Source organism: Psittacula echo (assembly GCF_963264785.1).
Source record: "Psittacula echo genome assembly, chromosome: Z".
Lineage (NCBI taxonomy): Eukaryota > Metazoa > Chordata > Aves > Psittaciformes > Psittacidae > Psittacula > Psittacula echo.
The window spans coordinates 76,604,033-76,631,342 of NC_137742.1; the positions used below are offsets into that span (position 1 = coordinate 76,604,033).

At 38.1% G+C, this 27,310-nt stretch overlaps 1 protein-coding gene across 1 annotated transcript in view; it reads right to left on the bottom strand.

Annotated features, from left to right (window-relative positions):
* EDIL3 (EGF like repeats and discoidin domains 3) overlaps positions 1-27,310 on the bottom strand; it is a gene marked incomplete at both ends in the record, with an annotated part of 259,331 nt that overhangs the window by 38,592 nt on the left and 193,429 nt on the right. Inside the window, 3 exons of the mRNA XM_080637664.1 lie at positions 8,743-8,927; positions 15,633-15,777; positions 16,842-16,997. Of these exons, the coding sequence (XP_080493790.1) occupies positions 8,743-8,927; positions 15,633-15,777; positions 16,842-16,997 (486 nt within the window). The remainder of the gene's footprint in view (positions 1-8,742; positions 8,928-15,632; positions 15,778-16,841; positions 16,998-27,310) is intronic.

Below are 27,310 nucleotides of genomic sequence, written 5' to 3' on the forward strand. Positions count from 1 at the left end.
GATGATCTTAAGGTCCTTTCCAACCCTAACTATTCTATGATTCTATGTTTCTATGACAAGCAGACTTTGAACAAGCATGTTCTGAAATCAACCAGAATCTCTTTATACAGCTTTACTCCATTGTTAAAGTGGCATAAAGAGTAAAATCCCATGAATGCAAAATTGAAAGGCCTATTCAGTGAAAAATAGCTTTCCTAGACCTTAGTACATTCTACTTATAAAATCTTGACAGATGCATGAAGAAAATTTGTGAGTTATGCTTAGTCAAGTACTAATATCTAGGAACAAAACCACAGGGCTAATAAAACCAGCACAGTCCAGTTAATAATGCACCAAGCTATCAGAAAACAGAACTAAACTCAGTTCCACTCTAATCTTTCACTTTCATCCTGTACTGTCTTTGTCTCATATGTTTCTATGTCAGGTATTTTTTCCTGCTCAAAGACACTTGACCTTGTCAAAGTCACTTCATTTTGCTCCATTGTCTGTATTTTCTTTCACGTCCTTTTGTCTTGTTGATACTGAAAGCATTGTGGGATGACAACTGTGTCCAGTTGTGCTTAAGTTTAAAACTAATTCACATGTAGATATGAAAACAAGAACAGCTTTACAAGGAATAAGTGAATGCTATTTTGAAACACTGCCATGGAAAAAGAAGGCATGAATAGGAAACACGTTTGCATGTTTCTCTCTCTATTCCTACTCAGCCAGTTTCATGCCAATCTTGTTATTTTAAGAGGGGGGAAGGAAATGATGGCTTTCACAAATAGGGACAGAGCATTATTTCAAATCAGTGGAAAGAATGGTGAGATAAAACAGGCAGGAATTTAAACAGATGAAAAAATAACACCTTTCCATTAAAATTTAGTGTATGCCATTTTCAGAAGGTGCTGCTGTTGGCATGAAGTCGGAGCAAAATTTCAACTCTAAATGCACAGTAACAAAAAATACTTCAGACTGAAATCTATGTACATCAAGATTCAGAACAATCAGGGAATTTCGCCTACACTCCTAGATGTTTTAAAGTAAGATCAGGAACCGTTATTGTAATAAGAAATGGGTCATTATTCAATTTAATTTTCATGTGCAGGGGAGTGATACACAGATCAAAACTACAAGTCAGTAAGGAAACTGACAGTGCTTTCTTGGAATGCTTTAGAGATAGACATGATTCAACTGCTTATGGAACCTTCTCAAGTAATTTTTGTTACTGATAATGAATTTTTTATGTTCCAAAGATAGGCTCTGAGACCCTTGGTTAACCCCTCGTTTTTTACTGAAGACTCAAAGGAGAGAGTAGGGAATATAATTCACGAACAAAGTCAGACTTCATGCAATGAAATATTTTTCTTAGAAAATCTTAACTATAGCCAATTTAGAGTTCAAATGAACTCTTCCCTTTGTACCTCTTTATGAAGGTGTAATCATAGACATTTTTATTGGACACCCTGCAACAAAGAGCTTCTGTATTCTTGCCTGCCCTCCTAACAATCTCTTTGTATTTGGGCAGAGTAAAATCAATGTTACTACCAAGGCTCCAGACTTCACTACCTAAATAGTAAAATACCACCTAAACATAGCACTGAAAAGGCAAAATAAACCAAGATCTTATGCCGCCTTATTTAATTCCAAGGCTTAAATTGAATTACTACTATAAACAATTCCATAAAATGAATTGCAGAAGAAAGCTTTGCAAAGTCAAAAGCAATTCAGGAAGGGCAAGGCTGAAATGCACAATTTAGTAACATTGTTAATGTGAATAATACATTTAACTTGAAATGATTTGGAGGAAAAACTGGGTTAGAGAGTGACTTCTGGAACGGCCATAGCGTATTTGCTGGCAGGTACCTGTGACTAGGAAATCAAAATCTAACTCTTAATACCATTTCTGTAAGCTATGTGTTTGTTAGTAGTGTTCAAAAAGCACTGGGGAATGGACAGATTAGAGTTTGGTTGTTTTTTTCTGAAAAAAAGAAGGAAGGAAGGAAGGAAGGAAGGAAGGAAGGAAGGAAGGAAGGAAGGAAGGAAGGAAGGAAGGAAGGAAGGAAGGAAGGAAGGAAGGAAGGAAGGAAGGAAGGAAGGAAGGAAGGAAGGAAGGAAGGAAGGAAGGAAGGAAGGAAGGAAGGAAGGAAGGAAGGAAGGAAGGAAATAAGGAAGGAAGGGAAAAAAAGAAAGAAAGAAAGAAGCTTTCTGCTCTTGTTGAGCCATCTTAAAAGCAAATACTGGCCACCTAATTGCAAACTTAAATCTATGTTTTAGAAGCCAGCAAAGATATCACAGTAAAGTGACCTGTTTAGAATTCTAGCCTGGGCAGTGCAAAGTAGGTAAATTCAACAGTGTGCCATTTGGAGGTGAGTATCTCTCTTTATCTGCTTTTGCCTTTAACTAAATTCCTCAGAACTATTTGTCCATTACTACTTTATTCTACCACTGGCTGCTTTTCATAGTGAAATTTATCTATAGTGAGCTTACGGCAAAGTATGGGAAAGGAAAGATCCATATTAACAATTTAGTCACAACACACCTTGTTATGTTGCTGCAGCCTGTGAACTATCAGACTGCATGAACAGAACAATACCCTGTGAAGCTGCTCATCAAGGTAACCATAAGACCAAAGACATGCCAAAGATGAATGTTTGAGTTAAGTCCTTCAAGCAAAAATGACAGCTGCCTTGCCAAGAACCACAAGAAAAGAAAAATATTTAAGCTGGTAGCCAGACAGAAACCACTTACTTGGCTACTTTAACCAGTATTAGTATTAATGCCAGCTTTGCTAAGGACACAATTCAAAAGATATTTAAATAATCCACACAATTTTCTCCTTATAACTTGTTTTCAACATTTAGAAAATGATACAGTATAGTGATTTACTATCTAGTAAGCCTCTGCGGAATTCATTACAAATAAACAGGTAAATACAACAAAAAAAGGGAGAAAGCAGTAGGTGCAATAATAGGTAATAAGTAAATGCCATATGAGAGACAGGAAACAACATCCCTTTTTTTTTTTAGTAACATAATGAATGAATAAATGAAACAACTATCAATAAAACAAGCTGACTAATATGAGATGAAAAATAATGTTCTCTTCCTATATTAAAAAGCAGACAGATTCACCCCATATAAGTTTCATCTTTTAAAAATTCATCACCTAGTTTAAGCTAATCTTCTATCTCTGTGGCTAACAGGATTTGCCTTTAGGCAAATCTCCAGGGTGATTCACAGCAGGAAACTTTAAAGAATTACTTACGGTAGGATGAATTATTCCCTGATAGTACTAGTCATATTTCCATTGACTACACAAGGAGCCTAAACAACTAATTAGAAGTAGATATTTAAAGATATCTATAAATTGCATATATAAATTTTATGTATAGAATCCATAAAATTAAAAATTTCTGTAGTTTAGTCTGTTTGCATCAGGTTATACAGCCAATAACTTGGTGAAATGCAAAAAAGGGTCTGGGTTGCCTCTCCAGGCTCACGTTAGCTGTGCTTTTTTGTGAGGCTGCTGGAGCTGACACAGCATTAGGCATGGCTGCTCTCTGTCTGCTCTTAATTCTTATTTATCTTAGTATTTAGACAATTTCAGACCACTTGTGTTGGTGCTACAAAACACAACATGCAACCCTGTCAAGTTTTGCAAATACTGGAGAAATGCAGCACAGTCTACTTTCTGCACTCCGTAAGAAAAACTGAATAGAAGCTGGGTCAGGGTCAGCCTTTAAATAACAACTCTTTAATTTGATCGCTTAGGAGCTTAAACATTGCAAACAATAGCTAGAAAATGAATACAAGTAGATCCTGTGATATCATGAGACTTTTTAAATAAAGATGGTTTTGCATACATACAACAAAAAGCGAATGATTATTCGGAACACAATTTTGTTTTTGTTTTCAAACAAAAGACTTTGTGATGGGAAAAAGATGGTCATGTATTACACTGAAAGAATAATTGCAGTACTGAGACAATTCTAAGAGTGTTAATGAAAAATCTGTTACATTTTCTAGTACTGGAGATTAGGTTGGCAGGAAATCACCCAACTACTGGCAGTCATCACATTCTAAAAATGTGTAGGTACATGTATAACAGTTGCTTTGCCAATCTTCAAACAATCTGTTGTCTTTATCAGCAACTAGGTTGGGTTTTTCTTTCCCTAACAGTGCTCAGCTGATTCCATCACATACAATCAGCAAGAGACACATTAGAAAAAGATATTGCTTGTTGCTCCACTCTACTATTTAAGAGAAGGATGACAACTCAACTGACCTCAATGGCAGGCATATAAAATAACTGTGGATAAACCTTATCAGGTTTACCCTTCATGCACATCAAGCTGCAGAAACTTCCACTAGCTTTGCAGCAAAATAAAAGCTAAGCAACTAGATGAAAGTAATTTTTGCAGAAAGTACATGGTTTTAAAGTTTCAAGTGAAAGTAGAAACATAAAGCTACTGCAGTGTTGCTTTTGACTTGAAAGCAATATAGAGATATAAAGGAACCTCAGCAGGCTTCCAAGATGGGCATACTCTTTATCCAGCTGTGCTCTGTAGAGAAACACACCTTCAAAAAACCCAGCTTAGTGCTGGTTTTAAGATAAAATACTATCAATACCCATGTACGGTTGTAAAGTTGGGACTTATTCTAACTTTATTGCAAAACAATTTATGCCAAAAAGATTGTCGAGGAGGAAGAAGAAAGTTCCAGCTATTTGGAAACTCTAAAATGAGATTCTTTGGCTCCAAGTAATATTGCAGAAGATGGTAGATTGGGGAAAAAGCATCAGAGAAAATACTTGCTGAAGCACCAGGCAAATGACAAATGGGCAAAGGCATTAATGTAGATGGTGTTGCTGTCTTTATTTGGCAATGAGAAAGAGTGGAAAATCAGTATGATGACAGATACGGCAGTAATAGGGAAATATTTTAAAACACCAAAACTTAACTACAAGTAAAGAGAGAAGAGGGAGCTTAAGCTGCTGTCCACATTTCATAATTTGTAACTGCAGAAGATTAGTAGTTGAGTGGGATTGGATTTTGAGGCAAATGTGAATTCTTTTGAATGATAGCCTTAGCTAGGAAAATGAGCTACAGAACGGTGATAATCTGTTTACAAGAGCAGTCACCAGGCAGTTCCTTAACACTTCGTTTAATGTCAAATAACTGAAGAAACAGGGAGGTGGCAACTGGCTGGAATTACAGTCCTGGATTGTGCTCAGAAGGAGCAGAAGCACTCCCAAACTGGCAAAGCAGACTGCTCACTTGTTCAGCAAGATCCTGGGGAAAATCTGTGAACTGGTTCAAGGTAGCAAACGATACTCAGCTGCAAATAACAGTAATGACAGAAAGGGGCTGCCTTGAAGGGAAGTGAATTTTAGGCTTTTATATCTTTTCTCAGTAATTAACTGGAAATGCTATACCTTATCTGATTTAGGCAAAGTTTATACATAATTATGTGAAGCAAAGCATTACTTTTTTTTTTTTTTTTAATTTCCTTTCCCATCTCCCCCGAATTTGTAATTTTATTCAGATCGTTTCACAGAAGTATCTTCAGAAAAAAGGGAGTCCCTAAAGAAAGTAATCAGGAGTAGACAGAGTTACTGGAACTGATTACTTGCCTTAGATTTGACACCAAACCTGCACAGCTAGACAGTTCTGTATCACAAAGATGCACAGATTTCAACTGAGATGAGTACAGAGACACTAGCCAAACAGGTTAACTAAGTTAATGGAAGCTCCTGTACTATAAATTAGGCCAGGCATCTGAGATGGCTTCTGCAGCATCGTCACTAAGGAACAGCAAGAGTGCTCTTGAGCAAGCACATGGGGGAATTCAGACCCAGATTATACCTGGGCTGGAAAGGTTAATCTCATTAACTTCTCCTCCACATCACCAAAATGTTTTCTTCCATTTCTAATGATGGTATTTGGTGTAAAGGAGTAGTGCTGTGTGAGGAAACTGGAGTTTGTAAGTGATTAAAGTCTAGATCACAACTGACTTTCAACAACTGCAGCATCACTACTTCTTGAACTCTAAAAATGCCACATAACACTTCATATTTCTGTCTCTGGAGCAAAATCATGGATGTACCACTCCAGAACTCTTTAAAACAAAGAGCATACTTGTTAATGGCTGCATTTTAAAATACACTGAAGATTCAGAATTTTCTTTTTTGAGAGAAAACCAAATAAAACAACCCCAGCTCATGACAGAGAATTTATCTCTAGGGTCCATCCAAAAGTGCTGCGAACTGTCAGAAAGTATCAAGAAGCATTTATGCATGATGCAAACATCACGTCTCAGCAACCATTATCACAGCAGGTATTCTGAAATGCATGTCAGCACACAAGCGTTTAAGGAAAGGAATAGCTGATAGCAATGGCATTTGGGTGAAGATCACCCAAAATAACCGTAAGACAGAACAGATTTGTTCAAGTCATTCACATACCATACATTACAACAATAAATTTTAAAGGCATCAGTAGACTTCTACCCAGTATAGGCTTTCCAGAGAAAAAATTAAAAGATAAGCCAAATAAGTCATGTGAACTAAAAATTCAAAAGGCATGGAAAACTAACACTGTGAAATATCGTACTGGTAGGCCAGCTACTTTAGCAAAATCCAGAAACCTATGTCTTACTCGAAGCCATTTTGGGATACCGTGGAATTGCTATTGAGATAATTCCTTGTAATATGCAACTGCTGAGAGAGAATGGCAAACAGATAAGTTTGCTTTCACACGCTTTTTACTACAAATGTGTTTTGACTAAACTCTGTGAAAGCAGCATGACGGTAACAGTCAGTATATTAAAAAGTTACAATGCAATAATCTACATTTCAAGGGAAAAAACAGAGAACTAACAGCAAAGAGAACAAAAATGAATGAACAAATTTAAACAACAAGCATATCTTTCTTACAGAATTGTTACCTAGACTTGAAGTATGCGAACCCATCTCTACTCACAGACTGAATTCAGAGTAATCAACCTATAGTAGAAGTTAAGGACCAACTTAAGCACTGAAAACACTAGTGTTTTTAATGTCTCCTGTTTTTTTTTTTTTATTTCAAGCAACAAATGTTATGATAGTCCTCTGGACAAATATTAAATATAATGACATTCAGGAAAGGGTAAACTAGTCATATTCCTGTGAAGTTACTGAACTCACACCATAGCCATATGACAAATGAACTAAAAGAGAATTTTTTCTTCACAGCTTTCTTTTGACCAGATACAAACAAGTACGCCTACTACTTCAAGGACTTGCAGAGACTGTGCAAAAGTGGACAGGTTAGATTTGCAGGTTCAAGTGGGTTCAAACATAGCAAGACTTGGAACAGAATGGAAAATTTTACAATATAAGAATCAAGTCTTCAGTCCTCTGCCATCTTTCGCTAAGTGAAAATTGACTGTCACCCGCATGAGCAATAACACCCTAACAGGACATTCCTGTGGAGTATCTGCACACCCTTGGTTTCTTGGTATCACTGATGGGGCTAAATCACAGAATCATAGAATGGTTAAAGTTTGGAAAGGACCTTAAGATAATCTAGTTTCACCCTCTCTGCCATAGGCAGGGATGTCTCACCTTAGACTAAACATTATACAACTGCCTCTCTTCTACGTGGAGAAACATTTTACAACTGCCTCTCTTCTACGTGGAGAAACATTTTACAACTGCCTCTCTTCTACATGGAGAAACATTTTACAACTGCCTCTCTTCTACGTGGAGAAACATTTTCACCTGCTTCTCCACCGTAAAACACAGCAATAAAATTTTCCTCCTCTCCTTATTAACTGCTCTTTTAACAAGGTGCTTTGAAAACATTCAACAAATCCTAGGATCTTCAGTTATTCAAAAGTTAAATAGGCAAGCCAATTGCTTCTTCCATTCTGTACGTGTATAAACGTGGAGAAAAGATAGCAATGGTATTGCTAAATTGCTTAGCAACTGTAGGTAGAAAGCTAATATGTCATAATTTATATGTGAAAAGATTACAGGGGGTTAGTAGCCACATCTAGTGCTATTGAGGTTTCGCACTGAGAACTGCACTGCAAACTGGCAGCTGAGTCAAAACACTGCTTTTCAACAGTTCAAAAACTGTAAATGTGTCAGAGACTGGTCAAATAGGCTTCGATACTGACGATTTATTGCAATCTTTCACATTATCGTACTACTGATTTGTATAAGTCACTCCCAGGCTGAAAACAACCTCTCTGCACAGCTTTGTAATGAATTCATGTGCTGAATCAGTCTTGCTAGCTTCAGAGAGGCGTTGGAAGGTGATTTTGATCAGCCTCAACTAGACAATTTCTACGAACCAGATTTGCTAACATGCACCAAACAGAAGCAAATATACTTTCCTAGGGCTCCTTGGGAGAACATAAGGGATAAAAAAAATATGAACATCTCAACAAAATAGAAAAAGCCAGTGAAACAGATCTGAACCTACTATTCGTGCTCATTAACAAAGGAAAACTCATGGCTGCTGGGTTTGGTTTAACCATAAGGTTTAGTTAGTGGAGGTGAAGGTTTCCTTGGGCAGGGGTTTCTGCAACTGAGGTACCAAAGACATGAAGACCTGTGTGAGCTTTTAGAGATTTATATTCTATGTACGGCAGAGTAAGGATGGTTACACTCAGAAACTGAAGAATATGAATATAATCCTAAAACCAGTCAGCCATTTCTATACTTGAAATGCAAAGAAGATAAACATTTGGGCAAATGTATGTGAAATGTTACCTGCAACCACTGTGACTGGTCGTTGTGGCCAGAAGTCCAGGCATTAACTTTGCCTTGCTTATCTAGCCGCGCTTTCCTGGGCTCCCAAGTGAACATGTCCATGTTGAGTGTACGGAAAACACTGGAAGCACTAATTTGGTAGTCTTGTATATGTCCTGATTTCATCCCCAGGGGTTCAGAGCAACCTGGAACAGCAAAATAAGATTTGTGACACTACCTACTTATCTCTGCAAGTGGTATAGGTTTTCAGTTATGGAAAAGAAAACTAGCAATTCTTGAAAAAGACTTTAATCAAGACTATTGTTGGAGGAACTTGCAAAAAAACAAATGAAAAATAGCTAATTCAAGGCACTTTATTTCAACACCACCTTGGGAGAATCAAAAACAAGATAGGGAATTCAACATATTTCATCATGGCATAAATGTAGGAAGGCAAACAAACAGAAAACATGACTTTCGTCTCTTCTTATCTTGGTTTTATTTTCCTGTCCAGCAGTTTGCTATCATTTCCCCTATTCAGTTTTATTTTTTCATGCTTTTATGCCATGTCACATCACCTATCTGTTTGCCTACTGAGGAAACATTAACTTTTCTTAAAGCCACTGCTGACGTACAGGTTAACAAGCACTAAACTCTTCTATACTTTTGAATTGCTTGACATCTAGCCAAATATTTAGAAAGCCCCAGCACCCACTGAGGGAGTGGAAGACTACAGAAAGCCAACTGTGAAGGAGGGAGAATAATAGGAGATAATTGCTTAGAAGAAATAGAGTTAATAGCTTATTTGTTTAAACCACATAAATGTCCCATGTGATTGAGTTACTTTGATTGCAGCATGTTGGGTGCCCATAGTGGGGGGGAGGGGGGAAAAAATACGTGGCTCTATGCTCCTCTGGTTCGCTATCGAACACTGGGAAATAAGGATTTTGGACCCAGAAGAGGGAAGAAGCAAGCTGATAACAGGAGGGACACCCTTTGATAGCAAGACACCAGAGTTGGAGCAATCCCAGGCACAGCTACAGGTTGGGCAGAGAAGAGATTCAGGGCAGCCCTGCAGAGAAGGACTTTGGGTGTTGGTTGATGAGAAAATGAACATGAGCCAGCTTCAGTGTGCGCTCGCAGCCCAGAAAGCCAACCGTATCCTGGGCTGCATCAAGAGGAGCGTGACCAGCAGGTCAAAGGAGGTGATCCTGCCCCGCTACTCTGCTCTCGTGAGACCTCACTTGGAGCATTGTGTGCAGTTCTGGTGTCCTCAACATAAAAAGGACATGGAACTGTTGGAACAAGTCCAGAGGAGGGCCACAAGCATGATCAGGGGACTGGAGCATCTCCCGTATGAAGACAGACTGAGAAAGTTGAGGCTGTTCAGCCTGGAGAAGAGAAGGCTGCGTGGAGACCTCATAGCAGCCTTCCAGTATCTGAAGGGGGCCTATAGGTATGCTGGGGAGGGACTATTCATCAGGGACTGTAGTGACAGGACAAGGGGTAATGGGTTAAAACTTAAACAGGGGAAGTTTAGATTGGATATAAGGAAGAAATTCTTTACTGAGAGGGTGGTGAGGCACTGGAATGGGTTGCCCAAGGTAGGTGTGAATGCTCCATCCTTGGTGGTGTTCAAGGCCAGGTTGGATGAGGCCTTGGGTGGCATGGTTTAGTGTGAGGTGTCCCTGCTCATGGCAGGGGGTTGGAACTAGATGATCTCAAGGTCTTTTCCAACCCTAACTATTCTATGGTTCTATGACTATAACAACATTGCTGGAAGCCAAGGAAGGCAGATGAGCTGCATAGTCTTAATATTAAAAAAGATAGGAAAACAAAAGTCAAGACAAGTGGCTGACAGCCAGAGGGCTGCTAAGAGGTTAGGAAACGTGGATGTAGAGCTGGGTGGAGTAATGTTTGATTATTGATGAAAAGGTAAAAGACAGAGACGAGAATGTAAAAAGAAGCTGTTTTCTCATTTCCTTCCTGCCCCAGCTGTCAAAAACCTGCACATGTGCAACTGTCCCAAAGTTTTCACTTCACAAATTCAGGGATCTTACTTGGTTTAGTAGCTGACATAACTCAGTTAAATTGCCCATAATATTTTGACATATTCTAACTAACTGAGGTGTGCTCAGGACCTAACACACCTGGTTTTGCGGAGAGTGTGTCATCACTGTGACTGCACAAAACCTTGACTTTACGTATCATTGGGAAGACAGAGGCTTTCCACCTGACACTCATATGCCACACTGCAGAGCTGGTTCCTATCTGTAATTTGCTGAGTAACCTGTTGTGTTTCTTAAAGCACACAGCTAAGTCATGAAGGCTTTCCTGCTGTGACCATGACCTACTCTGCTGTTGTCTCTTGACAGACTAGGAGCATTATGTGATCATTTAAAACACCTTCAAAGTTTTCACTCTGTTTTTCACTTTATTTGAGCCAGGCATCAAAGACGGTTCCTCTTTTTATAAAAGTTCATTTCCTCCACAGTATGTTTATTAGATTTAAAGACGTGATATTTTTACTTTCTTTACTATTATTAGCAAAACCCTTTTGGTCAGATTCTACTTTCTGTTTATTTCTGTAGGTTTAATGCACACAATTAAGTAGACTTATGTATTCAAATCAAGAAAGTGAGACTAGGCTCTTTGTGGGGAGTCTGACAGCAAGAGCATGTGTATTACTAGAGACAGATGATATGCTCTTTAATGTAGTAAATACTGCATTTAAAATTTGAAATACTGATGTGTTTCATATTAAATTGAAAAATAAACAAAAAACCAGAGTTCATTTTTGAAAAATGAATGTCTCAGAACTGATTCTCAGTGCACAAATGAAAATTGCACAGCCTTGTCTGTAGAAAGAACTACCTAGTTCAACAACAGAACAATTTTCCTGAGAGTACGAGGGAACACTTGATAGTACAAATGAGGGAGACTCATCTGTTGCTTTAGCAATGGACTTTGCTTATTATTCAAATCTGAAGTATCAATTCAGGATCACAAGGGCTGTCAGCAGGAATGTTTCATCTGAGGAACCTGAAGCAGGTTTCTGACACGAAAACATGGGTTGTCAAAACTGTTTTTCAGTGCTGGTTCAATCCATCAAAAATAATTTTATCTTTTCTGAGTATTATTATTGATTTATGAAACAACAGATGTCTCTGCCTGTGTGTCTGTGCATGCATGCATGCATTAATGGGATTTTACGCTCGCCTTCCTTCACCACTGCCCCAAAGGGAAAAGGAAGACAGTTGTTCAAGGTAACAGAAGAAAGTGAGAAGAGAAATGAGAATCAGAAGAGAGGAAAATGGTGGCAAAGCAATGTGTTAGTGCTATGTCTCAGAGAGCAACAGCAGACCCAGTTGCTTCGCAGCTCCTACAGCATCCTGCTGCAATGATATAAAGTAATGACTGCTTACTTTGATAGGCTAGCTGTTACCTATACAGCAAAGGATAGAAACAAACTAGTACGAAACTTTGTGTCTGTAGCTAGTCATCCCTCACAAAAGTGTATCTATAATAATGCTTCTGACTTCGCAGGACATCTCTTCCCTGCACTGTATTTTCTTTAAATTTGCTTTGTAATGTCCCTGTAAAGGGATTCAATCTCCCATTCCATTTTTACAACCTGTTAAAGTTAGTGAGAACTGATGTGGACATACAGCTATGGTCAGTGGAACATCTTAGGTCAAAATATTTGAGATACTTTGATATCACCATCTCTAATAAATGATATCTGGCACCTCTGCATGTTTTAACCTATCTAGGTATAGGTTTTGCAGTTACTTCTTATTTGGTCTAGCTCAATGAAACATGAACAATGAAACAATGAGTTTGAGAGTGGATTAGCATGAGAGAATCGACTTGAAGGCTATTCTTTGTTCACTCTTCCGAGAGCAGAATATTTTACTCTGCGTGCTGTCCCATGCCCTTCACCTACCTCTCCTATCAAGAAAACTCAAACCCTCAATAGAAATATTAAATATCCAAACCCACAAAAAGATCTCCAGGCAAAGGTCTACATGCATCTTGTCTGGGACCAGGACTCGTGCAGTATTGGCAAAAGCAGCATAGGTAAATTATTTGAGGGCAAAGGTGATTTTGTTACAGCTAATACTGTGTTATTTTTCTTCTATGAAAATCAAGAGATTTAATTTTTTTTTCTATTAATCATTGTATTTCTTTCCAGATTAGATAGTGCTGAGAACGAACAAGGTAAGGAGAATCTAGTATTAAATATAGATGTTACTAAGTCCCTTTGTGTGTGAGTTTGTGTGAATAGCACCTGAAGGTACTGTTAGGATTGAGAAATAGTTACTTGCCAAAAAGAGGAAAATTACACACTCAGAAGATGTCGATTTTCACCATGGATGGTTAAGCCCTGGGGACCAGCATTCCTCAGCAAGACATGATAAACTCAGAATACCAAGGATCTGCTGAATTGGTGCACAGCCACCAATATACAGGAGAATCAACAATGTATGGCATAGACTTGCACACAAAAAGGCTGAGCCTCCTCTGTGCAGATGTTTCATTGTGTGAGTGAACTGCATGCGTAAGTGACTGCATTGTGCGAACAGTTATCTGTCTTTAAATACAACAGCTTGATGTTACTAGTAATAGCAGCATAATGAATAAAGGCATTCTAATAAACAGTAGCTGTGATCTGCTTCTTCCCCCACATCAATGTTTTATGAAGGGAAGGGAGTTTACAACACAGATGTGAAAACACAAAAAAGGCAGGAACAAAAGTTCGTGAAAATTAATGCCTAACTTACCAATGTCAAACTTCACAAACACTGATCATGGTTTTTGGTAATATCTGACCACGGGTCCTGGTAAGTAAGCCTATTCATAAGCCTAGAGCAGATTATATTGAACATCTTGCTGAAGTTTGTCCTAAGAAAGAATTAGTTTTTTAATCATCTGGTGCTGTAAGACAGTCTCCCTGCCTTCAATACTGACTTTTTTTCCTAGCACCAGGACTTTTTAGAAACGTCAGCCCTCTGAAAGTGTTTTTCTGTCTAAGACAGATCACCTGGAATTACAGTGAATTAGTCTGTTATGTATAATTGTACTCTTTTGAAATTGTTCTGCTGAGCCTTGGCTGCCTGCAGTTCTAAGAAATGATGACCTTGAAACTGTTAGGAGACCACTGAAATGAATTCAATTCAGTAGCTTTCACAGTTCTTTGAGCAAAACAATTCCTGGTCATTCTGGCAAAGACTTACTCTAAATTGTAGTTCTAGAAATGGAAGACACAAAAAAAAATAATCTAATAGACTAAAGCAGCTAGACACAGTTTTCCATTTACTCTCAAACCTATCTATATTGGAAAAGGGCTACAGTGAGATTAATGCATTAACTTTTCATTTCTGAATCTGGTTTTGATGCCACTAGAGGACTGAAAATTATTTAACTCCAGCTGCTCTGATATATCATTCGTGAACTGGATGACTATTGTTTGTACAGTAAGCAGGCAGCCACATAAAAATCATTCTTAAATGAATTCAGTGGAGCACTCCCACTGGTAAAGGGCTGATCTCTTGAAAAAGGTAAAAAATTTACATCCTCTGCTGAATTTGTAAGGGAACATGGTTCTTGCAGAGAGTGGCTGGAGGTCAGGCTTTACATTTATGAGCTATAACTTCTGCTGCTACAAACCTTAAGAGGGTTTATATTGATTCCACTTGTTCATGTACCTTTTGCCATGAGATGTTTCTGTTAGAAATCCACAAAACAAATCTAAACTGAAATCTTAGCTAAAGTAGCATAGCAAAAAATACCTTACTGCACTCTGAGTGGTCCTCAAGGGCGATGGAAGAACCCTTGTCCCTCCAAGGATGTCACACAGCATGTCGGCATGCTTACACCACAGACAGAAGGAATTGCATCAGCTTAGTATGGAACAACTGAAAAGAGGATGAAGCCAGAAGGTGGCTGGTCTCTTCTCCCAAGAACCAGTGACAAGACAAGAGAAAAGGCCTCCAAGCTGTGCCAGGGGAGGTTTAGACTGGAGATAAGGAATAATTTCTTCCCCAAAGGGTGGCAAGGCATTGGAACGGTCTGCCAAGGGCAGGGGTGGAGTTACCATCTCTGGAGTATTCACATACCATGCAGATGAAGCACTCAGTGACACGGGATAATAGTTGGACTTGATGATCTTAAAGGTCCTTTCCAACCTAGTCAATTCTGATTCTATAATAGCTGTTGATACTAAAACTGCTATAAATGTCCTTTTCCAGGTTGCCGGAAAAGTGGAGGCCAATGCATGCAGAAAGATTTACTGTTATTAGGTTGCTACTATATTACCTTACTGCTGTTACTGCCCTGCTGCACACAACTATTGCATTTACATCACTTAGGTAAGTGCTGTTGCTTAAATAATTCGCATGAGATAAGCAACTGGATAAGTTGCTAGATAAGAACTCCATTTCACCAAGAATACCAGGTTGCCCCAAATGCCACCCAACCTGGCCTTCAGCAGTGCTGGGGTGGGGCAGCCACAGCTTCTCTGGGCAGCCTGCGCCAGGGCTTCACCACCCTCACAGGGAAGAACTTCTGCCTAAGATCTCATCTCAATCTCCCCTCTGTCAGGTTAAAGCCATTCCCTGTCCCTACAGGCCCTTGTCAAAAGCCCCTCTCCAGCTTTCTTGTAGCCCCTTTAGGCACTGGGAGTTGCTCTAAGGTCTCCTCTTAAGGAGCCTTCTCTTCTCCAGGCTGAACAAGCACAGCTGTCTCAGCCTGTCTCCCCATGGCAGGGGTTGGAACTGGATGATCTTTAAGGTTCCTTCCAACCCAAACTATTTTGAGATTCTATGATTCTGTGAATAAAATGCACATGGTTTAGACCTCAGTGCTGTTGGTGGTTGACTTCTGAGGGGCAGTGGTTGCAGAACACCCACCTGATAGTTCACAGCCCAGAAGTTCCATTCTCAATGTGCAGTGCCTTCTGCACACCTGAGGATACAGCCGTATGTACTGTGACTTGATAGGAGGGGTGAAGGAGTTGGCATATGGGGTGTTGTTGTCCACATTGCCACGGAACACCTATGATAAAACAATATATATATATAAAACTGGAGGTTCAGTTAATTTCTGTATTTCAGAAATACCAAGGCTGTTCTTCTGCACATTCCTTGCAAGTTTTTTCCCAAACAGAGGCAACTTTATCATTTCTAGTGCCCAACATGCAAGTGTATAAGCAATACATGCTGACATCTGTTTGCATCAGCACGAGTTTGCCACGTGCTCTGAATTGGGACCTCTATCTTGTCACCCCTAGAAACTGAAGCTACTAATGCAACTAAATTATGTCTTCTTTTCTAATTAGTGTATTAAATAATCCCAATTCAATTTAGCCTGCCAATATTTGCGCTGATTGACATTCATTTCTTTCTCTCTGCTTCAAGAACCTGATCCAGCTCCCACTGAAGCACATTGCAACCCTCCCACTGATTGCATGGAGAGCTGAATGAAACCTATAAGCATTCTTCTGTTCACTCCTCACTAACCAGATATGCCTGCAACTTTTTCTTCTTTCATTAAATATCTTTTCATACAGCATTTTAATTTTTTAATAGAGTTAGTATGTTTAATGCTGCAAAGTGCCTTAGCTCTATCCCAAGTTACACAGTAAAGGGATTTTTGCTGCTTTGTATGCACAATTCCATAAAAAATAAATGGTAACTACAAACTGTAAGTACATGCTTCCCACTGAATAATACTGTTTGTGCCGTGCAGAAATTAGCACTGATGAATGAGTTCTGTGCTTCTAAGGGTTAACACTGATATGCCAATGTAATAAAAATAAATTGAAATCGGAAGAATGAATAATAGCTGGTAAACTAATTAAAATTAAAATCAGTTAAATGTAATAAACAGGATTATTCTAGCCTTGGGACATAGCATTTATACAACCATCAATTAAAGTATAAAAAATTCTTAGCAGACACAATGCACAAATTTATTGATAGGTTTTTTCTTTTTTCAGACAAAAATAATAACAAGGCAACCTATATCACAGTGTCAGGCAATTATGCTCATCTTCTAGAGATACCTTTGAAGACAATTAAAACACAGGACATTTTCACATAAAAATACCTTAACCTTACCATATCTTCATTTGTGCCTTTTACTTTGTATATTGCCCACGACTTCCCATCATTACTGTATGCAATTTTGTAAGATTTTACATATTCTGGACTTCCAATCCTCTTGGCACCTTGAGTTATAACTCCAGTGACTCGCATCTTCTTCTGCAGGTTTATCTGAAATAACAGTACAACGTTATCACTAACCACTTAAGGGTCACGATTTTGATTCTTGATTCCTTTATTTAACAGAAAGAAAAAAATGTAGCTGTAGCACTTAAATTACTTCACTTGCAATAATTCTTTTTATCTTTCACTCATTTCATGTACCTACACACATAAATAAATGAAAAAAGTCTCTGAACCAAAAGCCTGTACTATGCTTATGTCTCCACATGTACGTGTACACACACACTCATACACACATCTATATTACTGATATATAGAATATTACCTGATATAGAGAATATTGCTGGTGTATTACTGGGATATAGCATATTACTAGTATATAGGATTATTGCTGTATATTTCCTTCCTAAAAAGGAAATGCAACAGTGTAATGACAATGTAAACAATGCATTAAAATACATTAGCACTTGCCTCCTTCAAATGAACCTTGCCTCTGCTTTCCAGTTAGTGGCTCTGACCCACTGCAATCCCCACTATTTGGGACAACAGTTCCAGTACAGGAATATGAGGAGTAAAAGACATATCAGGTCTCTGCTGTCTAAATACTTAAATCACTTTATTGTTTGTCATGTAGTCTCAAGATTTTCTCTCACTTGGCAATGTAATCTAGCCTCTATTAAGGATGTAAGATTATCAAACTTCAGTGTTTCAATATCTTCCTGTGTACACATGGGAAAGTGGAAGAAAGAATTTTACTGTTCTTTTGAGAGAGTCTAGCTATTTCTCTGCTACTTATCTGAAATATTTGGGCTTATGATATTTTTCCTCTTGAGGCAAAAGAAATTTCAGTACAGTTTTACCACAGTTCTCCGTGTAAGATATTGATAAACGCTCATACATCTTTAACATAACAATGGGTATTTTAGAGTTCTCTACCCATTAAGAGAGGAGAAGCTGCCTATAAAAACTCAGATTTTTTTACATGATCTTTCTCACATATTCCAGGAAAACTCAAAAAAATTTGCAATTGCAATGGCGAAAATGGACTCACACTGGGAATTTACACAGGCACATATTAGAAGAAATTCAGGCCTTTTCACAGTCTTGGGAAACCTTTTCCTCCATTCCGGAGAAAAGAAAAATGACACATTATATTTGTAAGATAACAGCTCCAGAGACTACCATCAGCCCTCTAACTACATTTAAAAATGTAGTTAACATAGAATAAGCAGTTAGACATAAAGGTTTCTAGAAGTCTCTTATATGCAGGTTCTACTCTCTAAAAAGAATTCAAGAATATTAATAAACAGGCAAATAAAACACTTTTTCCTATACTTACAAAACAGTTAATAAGGAAGTGAACACCATCTCTGAAACAAATCAGAAAGCATACCCAAACAGAAACCAGCCATTGATTATTTGTCTTTTGCACATACTGACTAGTTGTATCTTCACATTTCACTGTTTGGGAAAAGGAAGATGTAATGCAACACCAGATAAATCTTCTTGGACCCAGTTATGTATGCACCTAATATTCTTTCAGTTTCATTCCCAAATTTTCTTTTTTCCAGATAATAACCTTAGCAAGGTTTTTTGGATCAGAGTTTATGTGGGGGTTTTTATGTTGTTGTGCTTTGGTTTTTTGGTTTGGTTTTTTTTGGGTTTTTTTTTTGTTTGGTTTTTTTTTTTTTTTTTGTGTGTGGTTTTTTAATGTTTTTATGGTTTGGTTTTTTTTTTTTCCTCAGAAAGAGTAGTTTCTAATGAGAATATTGGCTTTAAGCTCTGAATATTATACTCCCACACTGGGTCTTCCCATGTCCAGGCCTCCACCTCTAACGCACAACAGATCAATCATTGCACTTCAAGAAGTAAAAGAATGACAAAAGACCTACCCAAAATTAACCTCTCCATGAGAGTAAAATATTTAATACAGACACTGTTTAATCAGTGTTCTGTGAGTTTCAGGAGGTAAAAACCCTGCCTTTTTTCCTGCTACATACCAGTCTGCTCTATAGGCTTATCTGGAACATCTGTACAATTCTATTTACTTCTCTGCTTTAATAGACAGAATCTTTCCTTTTAGAGGTTTTCCTGGTCAGTATCCACACTCTGAGTTACAAACTGAGCTTTGGCTTTAAGCACTGCTGAGCCTGATATAACACAGAAAATAGAAAGAGGACACTGTGTTTTACAATTAGGTCTACATACTTTGTCAAGGTTTCCAGGCAAATCCCAATGCGGGGGGAAAAAACTACACTTTTCAAATCCCTGCAGCTTGCTTATGTACAAAATATGGCTAACATCATGCCTGCGGCAGCTCCTTTCAGTGCATATGGAAATAATTGGCACTTTATGTCTGAGTTCTTTTATGTGTTTTAAAATTTTCAAGTCAGAGCTTATCAAATCTCAAAATACTACAACTGTGCAATGACTATAACAAAGCAGGTGCTGAAACCTGCTTTCTTAATGTACTTCAGTAGGAAACAAAGTTCCCCATGTGAAATGTGAACTAGCTCTGTTAGCACTAAAAGCACTTTCAAAGGTATTTTTCTGTGGCAATTGTAAAGAAAAACAGCTATGGAAGCTTTTCTTTGTGGATTCAGACATAGGATATAATGTTCAGAATAAATTCTAATTATATTGGTGACTGTGTTTTAAAACAAACAAAGAGGTGAAAGTCACCAGGATAAGAACAGGAGTTTAACACATCTTTTAAATGAAGGTGAAAGTGTATTCAGTCATAAAGGACCCCTTACCATTACCTAGAATAACTGGGAAAAATCAAGGATAATAGAAGATCAAGGATAATAGAAGATCAATAGTATTTCGAGGGATTTACCTCTGTAATTTAAGTACTAATGTGTGATAAAGAACTTGTAAGAAGAGAAACTTGTATATAAATCTGAGGAAATTACTTACAGAAAAAAAAAGAAGGTATTAACGGACCAGTTCTACCAGCCCTATTTAAATTTAAGATTATTTTGAGAATAATAGATTCAGAACTGATGCTTAGCCACTGTCACTTAGTCATTTAGCAGCTTCCACAAGACTTAATTCACCCAACATCCATCAGGGATTCGGCTGTGAAGCAGATCCAAATATGCCTTTGTTGTACATCCTCAAGGCACAAAGCATTTTATGAAATTTAGGTAAGGTGTCGTTTAACACATATCAGTAATGGAATCTGCCTCAAAGAGGTTTTGCATTTCAATGAGGAAGTTTTCTGGAGCGAGAATAAATTCTTTACACTGGAACACTCAGGTACAACTGCACGTAAAGGAAAGCCAGTAGTCTGACATCAATTCTTTTAAATGTGATTTCTACAAGAAATAGATTATGTCTACAAAATACACAGTGGATGATGCAAAGTCACCATGCTGATAGGCCAGGTTGGACAGGGCTTGGAGCAACTTGCTGTGGCAGAAAGTGTCCCTGCCCATGGCAGGGTATTGGAACTGGCTGTGCTTTAAGATCTCTTCCAACCCAAACCAGTCTGTGCTTCTACGATGCTATGATAGTGTGAACAGCTCAGCTACAGCACAGGCATGGCAGTCAAATCAAGTTAATACACAGTGCCAGGGGATGAGGTACAATACCTCGGAGTCAGTGCTGTACACACTCTTTAATATATACAGTGCTGTATACTCTTGAAATCTGAACTCATGCACCACCAGTCACTTGGTGCCTTCTATACAATATCATATAGCCAAAACCACCTAAAAAGTAAATCACTTGAGGCACATTTCCTCTAGTGTGATGTATGCCCAAGAACTAGGGAATAAAATCAACCCTGTCAGTTTAAAAAGGTACCAGTAGTCCTTGAAATTTATTTGAATCTTGTTCCTTTCAACCACCACAATCATCCTGCCTCCACGATTAGGCCACTTCTATCATCACAAGCAAGGTCATGTCCACTTTCAAAAGGAGGGGAAGAAGTAACCAGTATGCCATGTTTCCTGCTTTCAGCACTGATTCTGTACAAGTTGTCATCTATTAAACAATTTTCACTGGTGTGCTAACGTTTTTCACTGCAATGACTCACACAAATCTGGTTTACGATGCTAAATCATTCAGTTGTCTACACTGACAAAATGTAGCCAGTCAAGATTTTAAGGTTTTACTGCATATTGAAAAAATCCATATCAGAAAAGGAAAAAAAAAAAAAAAAGAAAACTGAGTATTTTCCCGAGAAAATGGCATTATGAACAAGGTAATTTTATGAGTTCCTATATATTGTACAGTGCATCATTTTCAAAGACAATTCAGAACTAGTCCAGAACCATATGCATGGTGGTTTTTGCAGCTGCACTTTTAGGTGTGAGTACATGTAGGACCATAACACTGGAGGAAACTGCTTCAAACTTGTTTTCCATATGCAGTCCAAAGGGTTCAACAAAACAAACTCACCAGCATGCTTAACAGCTGCTAGAACTCCAGAAAAAGACTAAATGCACCATCAGAGTATGTCAAAGTAACAGAACAGCAGAGAGTAGGGAAAGCACCAGTGCAAGAAGTTCACATTCCTCTTCAATTTGTGATCAAATATTAGTTTATTCAGTATGTAGAAGCTATGTACTTGACAAAACAGATAAAAGAATCAGATGCATCTGTCTTATGTACATTATTGTGTCATTATGTACATTATATTATATTACTTTATTTATTACTTTTTTTTTACTTTTTTTTTACTTTTTTTTTTTTTACTTTTATATTTTATATACTATTATATTACTTATTATTATATTACATTATGTACATTATATGCCATTCAGGAGAGAAGAAGACAGGTCAGAAGATGGAGTGACTTTAGGAAGACACCATATATGATGATCCTGCCCAGAATACATAGCCATATTCCCATAGTTTGTTATTGCACTATTACCAATAACACCACTAACATTTCATACACAACAGATTTGTCTGAAACATACGTGAAGAGCAAGCTTCCAGGAAATGCTCAGATTAAAGCCTTTACAAAACATTGGTTCCTGGAGACTGTAAATGCAGTTTTACATGAGCCTTCATTCATAAACAGAAATGTAGTTTATGGAGAACTATGGTGCTTACCTGTTTCAGTTATGAGATACAATAGCATTGCTAGAAATTATTTCCCATATATTCTAGCATGAAGTACATATATATTTTACTAATAGTCACTATTACTCATATAAAAATAGGATTCAATAAGGGATCAAGTTTATACGAACATTCAAAAATTTATTACAGCACCTCTTCCCTGCTGATTGTATAAGGCTTCGAAGGACTGAAATTTCAATTTTTTATGTTTTTTTTTTTTTTTTTTTTTTTACATCATAGTTCTAATAGATCTAAATAGAATGCACCCAGAGAAACATTTTATGATGGAAAATAGCGACACTTGCCAATGGAAATGTTTGTAATAAACTCAGGAAAAGAGTAACCTGACACAGTTCCTTCAATACCTGGAAATTTAGAGAATCTGAAAACTCCCTCCCATGTTTCCTTTTCTGTTTTCAAGCACCAGAGGCCCTGAACATGACTGAATGCTGTTTCACCCTGATGTCACATCAAGAGCAGCACAGGACTCAGCATTGATTAGGTGTAGAAAGGTCGGAGCAGGTCAGTTACTATTATCTTTCCTGTTGTGAGGTACTCATATATCTAGCCTGTCAGTGGCTTTCTGTTATTTTCCTAATCAGCACTGTCAGCAAAGCTTCTCCAGATTTAGTTGAGGGCATTAATGCAGCCAGGATAGTAGCAGTGATATGTGTTTTAACTAGCATTCGGATTAGGTAATGCAGTGATTTTTCCATGGTAGCATTCCAGCTCTTGCTGCCATTCTGGAAGGGGGTTTGTTACATGGAGAAAAGCCAATATGTTTTATCTTATAATTGTAATAGTCTAGGAGAGTTAACATGGTCATTTGCTACATGTCACTTTACAAATAATTATTTCTGATGAGATTGTGGCATTATACCTTACAGACAAACTAATTAAATACTCAGTTATTTCTGATTCCAAGTCTTTTTTTTTTTTTTTTTTTTTTTTTTTCCCACTTACATGGACGCAGACCCATCAAAGTCTTTTCACAACTTTGCTATTAAATCCTCTGCAAACATCCTCCCAATACTGTTGTTTCCAGAGTGCCTTGCCAGTCTACCATACCTCATGGTAACAACAAATACCTCTCAGGTCTTGCCTGCACTCACATCTTAGCCCCAGCCAACCATCTAAAAGCCACTCATCACCTTTGTATCTTCAAGAAGACTATTTATATACTTTAAGTTAGGCATGCTGAATCAGACACACAAACTGGCCCACTAACTTAATTTGCCTTTCTCTGAAAATACTAGAATATAGGTTAAACCCTACTTGCACGGAAAACATAAATGTGGGTACTGTTTGGTCCATGCAATGCTAATATGGAGGAGCATATGTTATGAATGGTACAAAAAAATCACTCCCTTCATTTGGCTTTTGTTGAGAACTTTCAATGTATGCCTCAGAGAATTTACATAATCAGACAAACTAAAAGCTTGCTTAGTCTGTTTCTTCTTAAGTCATTATTTTAGTCCCAAAGGTAGTTGCTATAATTGCCATTTACTGGATGATATGAATTATTCAAATACTGGCACATTTAGACTGTCATTTCAAGAAGAGGCCCTTAATCAATCTCACATTGTTCAGAGGTTTGTATCCCTGTAAGCTTTAACTAATTTACAAAGTATTGCCCTGTAAACTTTTAACTAATTTACGAAGTATTGGTTAAATGGGCATTATCTACCTGCAATTTAAGCTTAGCCAACGAATGCTGCAGTTATTCATTGCTATTATTAATTCCTTCATAGACTTTGAACTTGGGAACACTCTTCCTGTCTTAAGCATGCTAATGTTTCCCAGAAAGAACTTCACCAAAATGTCTAGAATATTTCTTAAAGTATCAATGTGTAAAGAAAAATATCAGAGAAAATATCTGTATGTATTTCTATATATAAGATAGTTATGATCAATAGCTTGTAGAGGCTAAAGGACAGGATGTTAGACTCAAGCCACAAAAACAAACATGCGTTTTTCTTTTAATCCTACATAAAAATCCTCTTCTTTAGGGAAAAGAAGTAAATTCAAAAGGTACAATACTAAAATCATCATGAAAATATACTCAGGGAAAATTCTTAACGAGCCCATTGCAAATATCGGAGGTACTTCCTATTGTACCCTTTCCATTTGTTTTTAAACCACTCTGATAAAACTGTGATGACAAATATGACCGCTCACAAGCCCAACAAGAACAACTTGGTAGAATTCCCATTCTGACTTCAGTGGGCTTTGTCTAGGTCCTATGTATCTTCTCAGACCAAGAAATGTCAAGGAAAAAAGGGACGTGATAGAAAATTACAAATCTGTTGCTCAGATGAAGAAATTATCTTCATTATTTTTAAATATTAAAGCTGAACCTGTAATTAAACCCATCCATTGAAAGATGGGAGCAAACGTAAAATCTGGAATAGTAGGGAACATGCAGAAGATCAGACTTCTCTGGCACTGTGAGATCCCTATTGGGGTTTTTGTGATCATTGCATTCTCAGCTTATTTTAACACACTAGGAAACTAAACCTAATGAGTTTCTCTACCAGAACAAACCCAGTAAGTGAGAACGGTGCTAAAAAATAGTAACAATCAATGCTGACAGCACTCCTTAACCACAGTTCACTACCCTGTCTTTTTATGCAGCTTATCTACAGAAATTGTAGTTATTACTGCTGTAAAGGAAGATTCTAACTGAAAAGTGGTTCTACAATACATGGTTGACATGGACTCTGCAACGGGCAGACTTCCTTTCCTATGTAATTCTCGCTACATCAGCACTGTGAGATGCTGCATATCCCACTATCAAGCAAGGTCTGGATCTTTTGCAAAGAGTACATGAGGAACAAGTGACACAACAGATCTGTGCTTGCAGACTCCTGGTGAGTAACTACTCCTCATGCTCTCACAGCCAGAAACTCACAAAGCAGTATTTCAATTTTTATAACACATCTTTACTCTCTTTCTTCCTTGGTCAAGACAGTCCTAGTCATCATATACCTATTTAAAGCTTTCTTTTCCAGTGAGCCTGGCACCCATAGATGGCTTTATGCTGACCATATCATTCTGTTGCTTTTCCCATGTATCTGCAAATACATTGACTAGTTAGTGCAGAGTCTTTTTAGTTGTCAGTTTATAAAGGACCCAAGGCACATTGAAGTTCCAGCTGTAACTAGGACTTCTGACTGGTGATGCTGCTCATACTTCAGGCAACTGTTAGACCATCCGCATTGTTAAAAACTGTGTGGAAGAAAGACAAACCAAAAAAATAGGAGTATTTGAAAACAATCCTTCCCACATATTGTCATCTTTGAGAATAATCTGTTAGTTGCTATGAGACTGGTTGTGTAGGGAGAGAGGCCAAGGTTTTAGAGGGACACAAGCGGAATAAAGAGGTAGCTTAGTGAGCATAAGGGGGACAGATGGCTTTGCGACTGCTGAAAAGACTGTGCTATTCAAATGTTTTCTTTACTCTCAGTTGCTATGACAGAAAAAAATGAGTTGGCTGAAATGATTAAACTCTCCTGAACCTTAAGAAATTACCTGAATGTTGGTTGAATTGTGTAGGAAAATAGGGGAAATTAGAGACCACTTCTCTCCAATCCCCAAGGTTATATTATAACACTGAGGAAACCTTAGGGTAAAATGCAGCTGCTACTCCCAGGATGGGATGTTGTTGGCACACATGCAATCTACCCAGTGATAATTCTCCAGGCAATCCTGCAACGTTGGCATATGCTAAGAAAAACTGTCTGGAGGGTGGAGCAGAGCAAAAGCCCCACGGCCAGACTCTGTTGCACTGCCTTGCAGGAGTGGGAACCTGAAGGCACCATGTCCTGATAAACAGCACAGCAGCTGCCAAACAAGGAAACTAGATTTGTATTTGCAAAAGCAAAGCGAGACAATTTTACACACATCAGTGACAAAGTGTGTATGACTACAGTCACACCAGCTCCATAAGCACAGGGTTAAAAGTTGAAACCTATGTTACTTTGAAAAGTCTGGACACATCCAAGGGCCTCCTACAATGTCAGCATGACAACACTTTATACTTTCAATGACAATGATGTAACCTTACGGAAATTAACTGACCACTCCATACATGGTGGGAGGGTTACAAGGACTTACTAACCTGAATTATATTCTATAAATATGTGAAATTAGGATCTAATTCTGGGATCAGTCCATGGGCTGAACCTGTCTTCTCCCCCAAAAGGACACCTACTGGGCAAGAACTTTATTTTATGCATACTAAATAACTAACTCACACCAGCTGTTACTGGTGATGGAATCAGTCACTTCCCCCAGGACTCTGGGATAGATCTCATCAAGTTCCACAGACTTATGTATGTTCAGGTTCCTCAAATGGTCACAAACGTGATCTTCACTTACAGTAGGAGGGACTCTGCTCCTCCAGGTCCCTCTTTGCAATTCACCCACTTGAGAGGTATGGGGAGAGATCCTGGCAGTGAAGACTGAGCCAAAAAGTCTTCAAGTGCCTCAATTTTCTCCTTGTCTGTTGTTACCAGTTTACCAGTCTTGCACCTTGCACTCTGGGGGCAGGGAAAAGCACACTTACTTTGGTCCTCCTCAGGACTTTAGGTCCTACAGGACATACCTGTAGAAGCCCTTTTAATTATTCTTTGCATCCCTTTTCAAGTTCAGCTCCAGCTCCACCTTGGCCTTCCTGACACCATCTCTGCACAACTGGGCCATGTCCTTACGTTCTTCCCAGGATATACCTATCCCTGCTTCCATTGCCTGAGCATTCCTTCTTGCCCTTTAGTTTGACCAGCAGGTCTCGATTTCTTACACCTGGGGACTGAAAGCTCTGTAGAAAGCATTCTTATAGAGCTGCCAGCTTTGTTTTGCTCCCTTGTCCAAGATGGAGGGTTCCCAGGGGGTCCTACTAACTCCTGAAAGAGCTGAAAGTTGGCTTTCCTAAAATTCTCCTAAATTTTCCTAAAATTTTCCTAAAATGACTGTACTCTTTACTTGTCTCACCTCCCTCAAGACTGCAAACTCCACAAGTGCATGATCACTGCAGCCCAGGCTGCCTCCAATCTTGATATCACAATCAATATATTTCTCATTATCTCTTCTAATTAAGACTCAATAGACAAAGTTGATAAACAAACACAAGAAGTCACCTTTCAGTGAGACATTTTAACTATGTTTGCACGTTTATTCAAAATAGTTTTTTCTCCTACAGAAAAATGACAGGCAATAAATTAGACTTAAAATGTTAAATATTGCTTGGTTTTGCAATACACACAGAAAACCCTTCAAAATCTAAA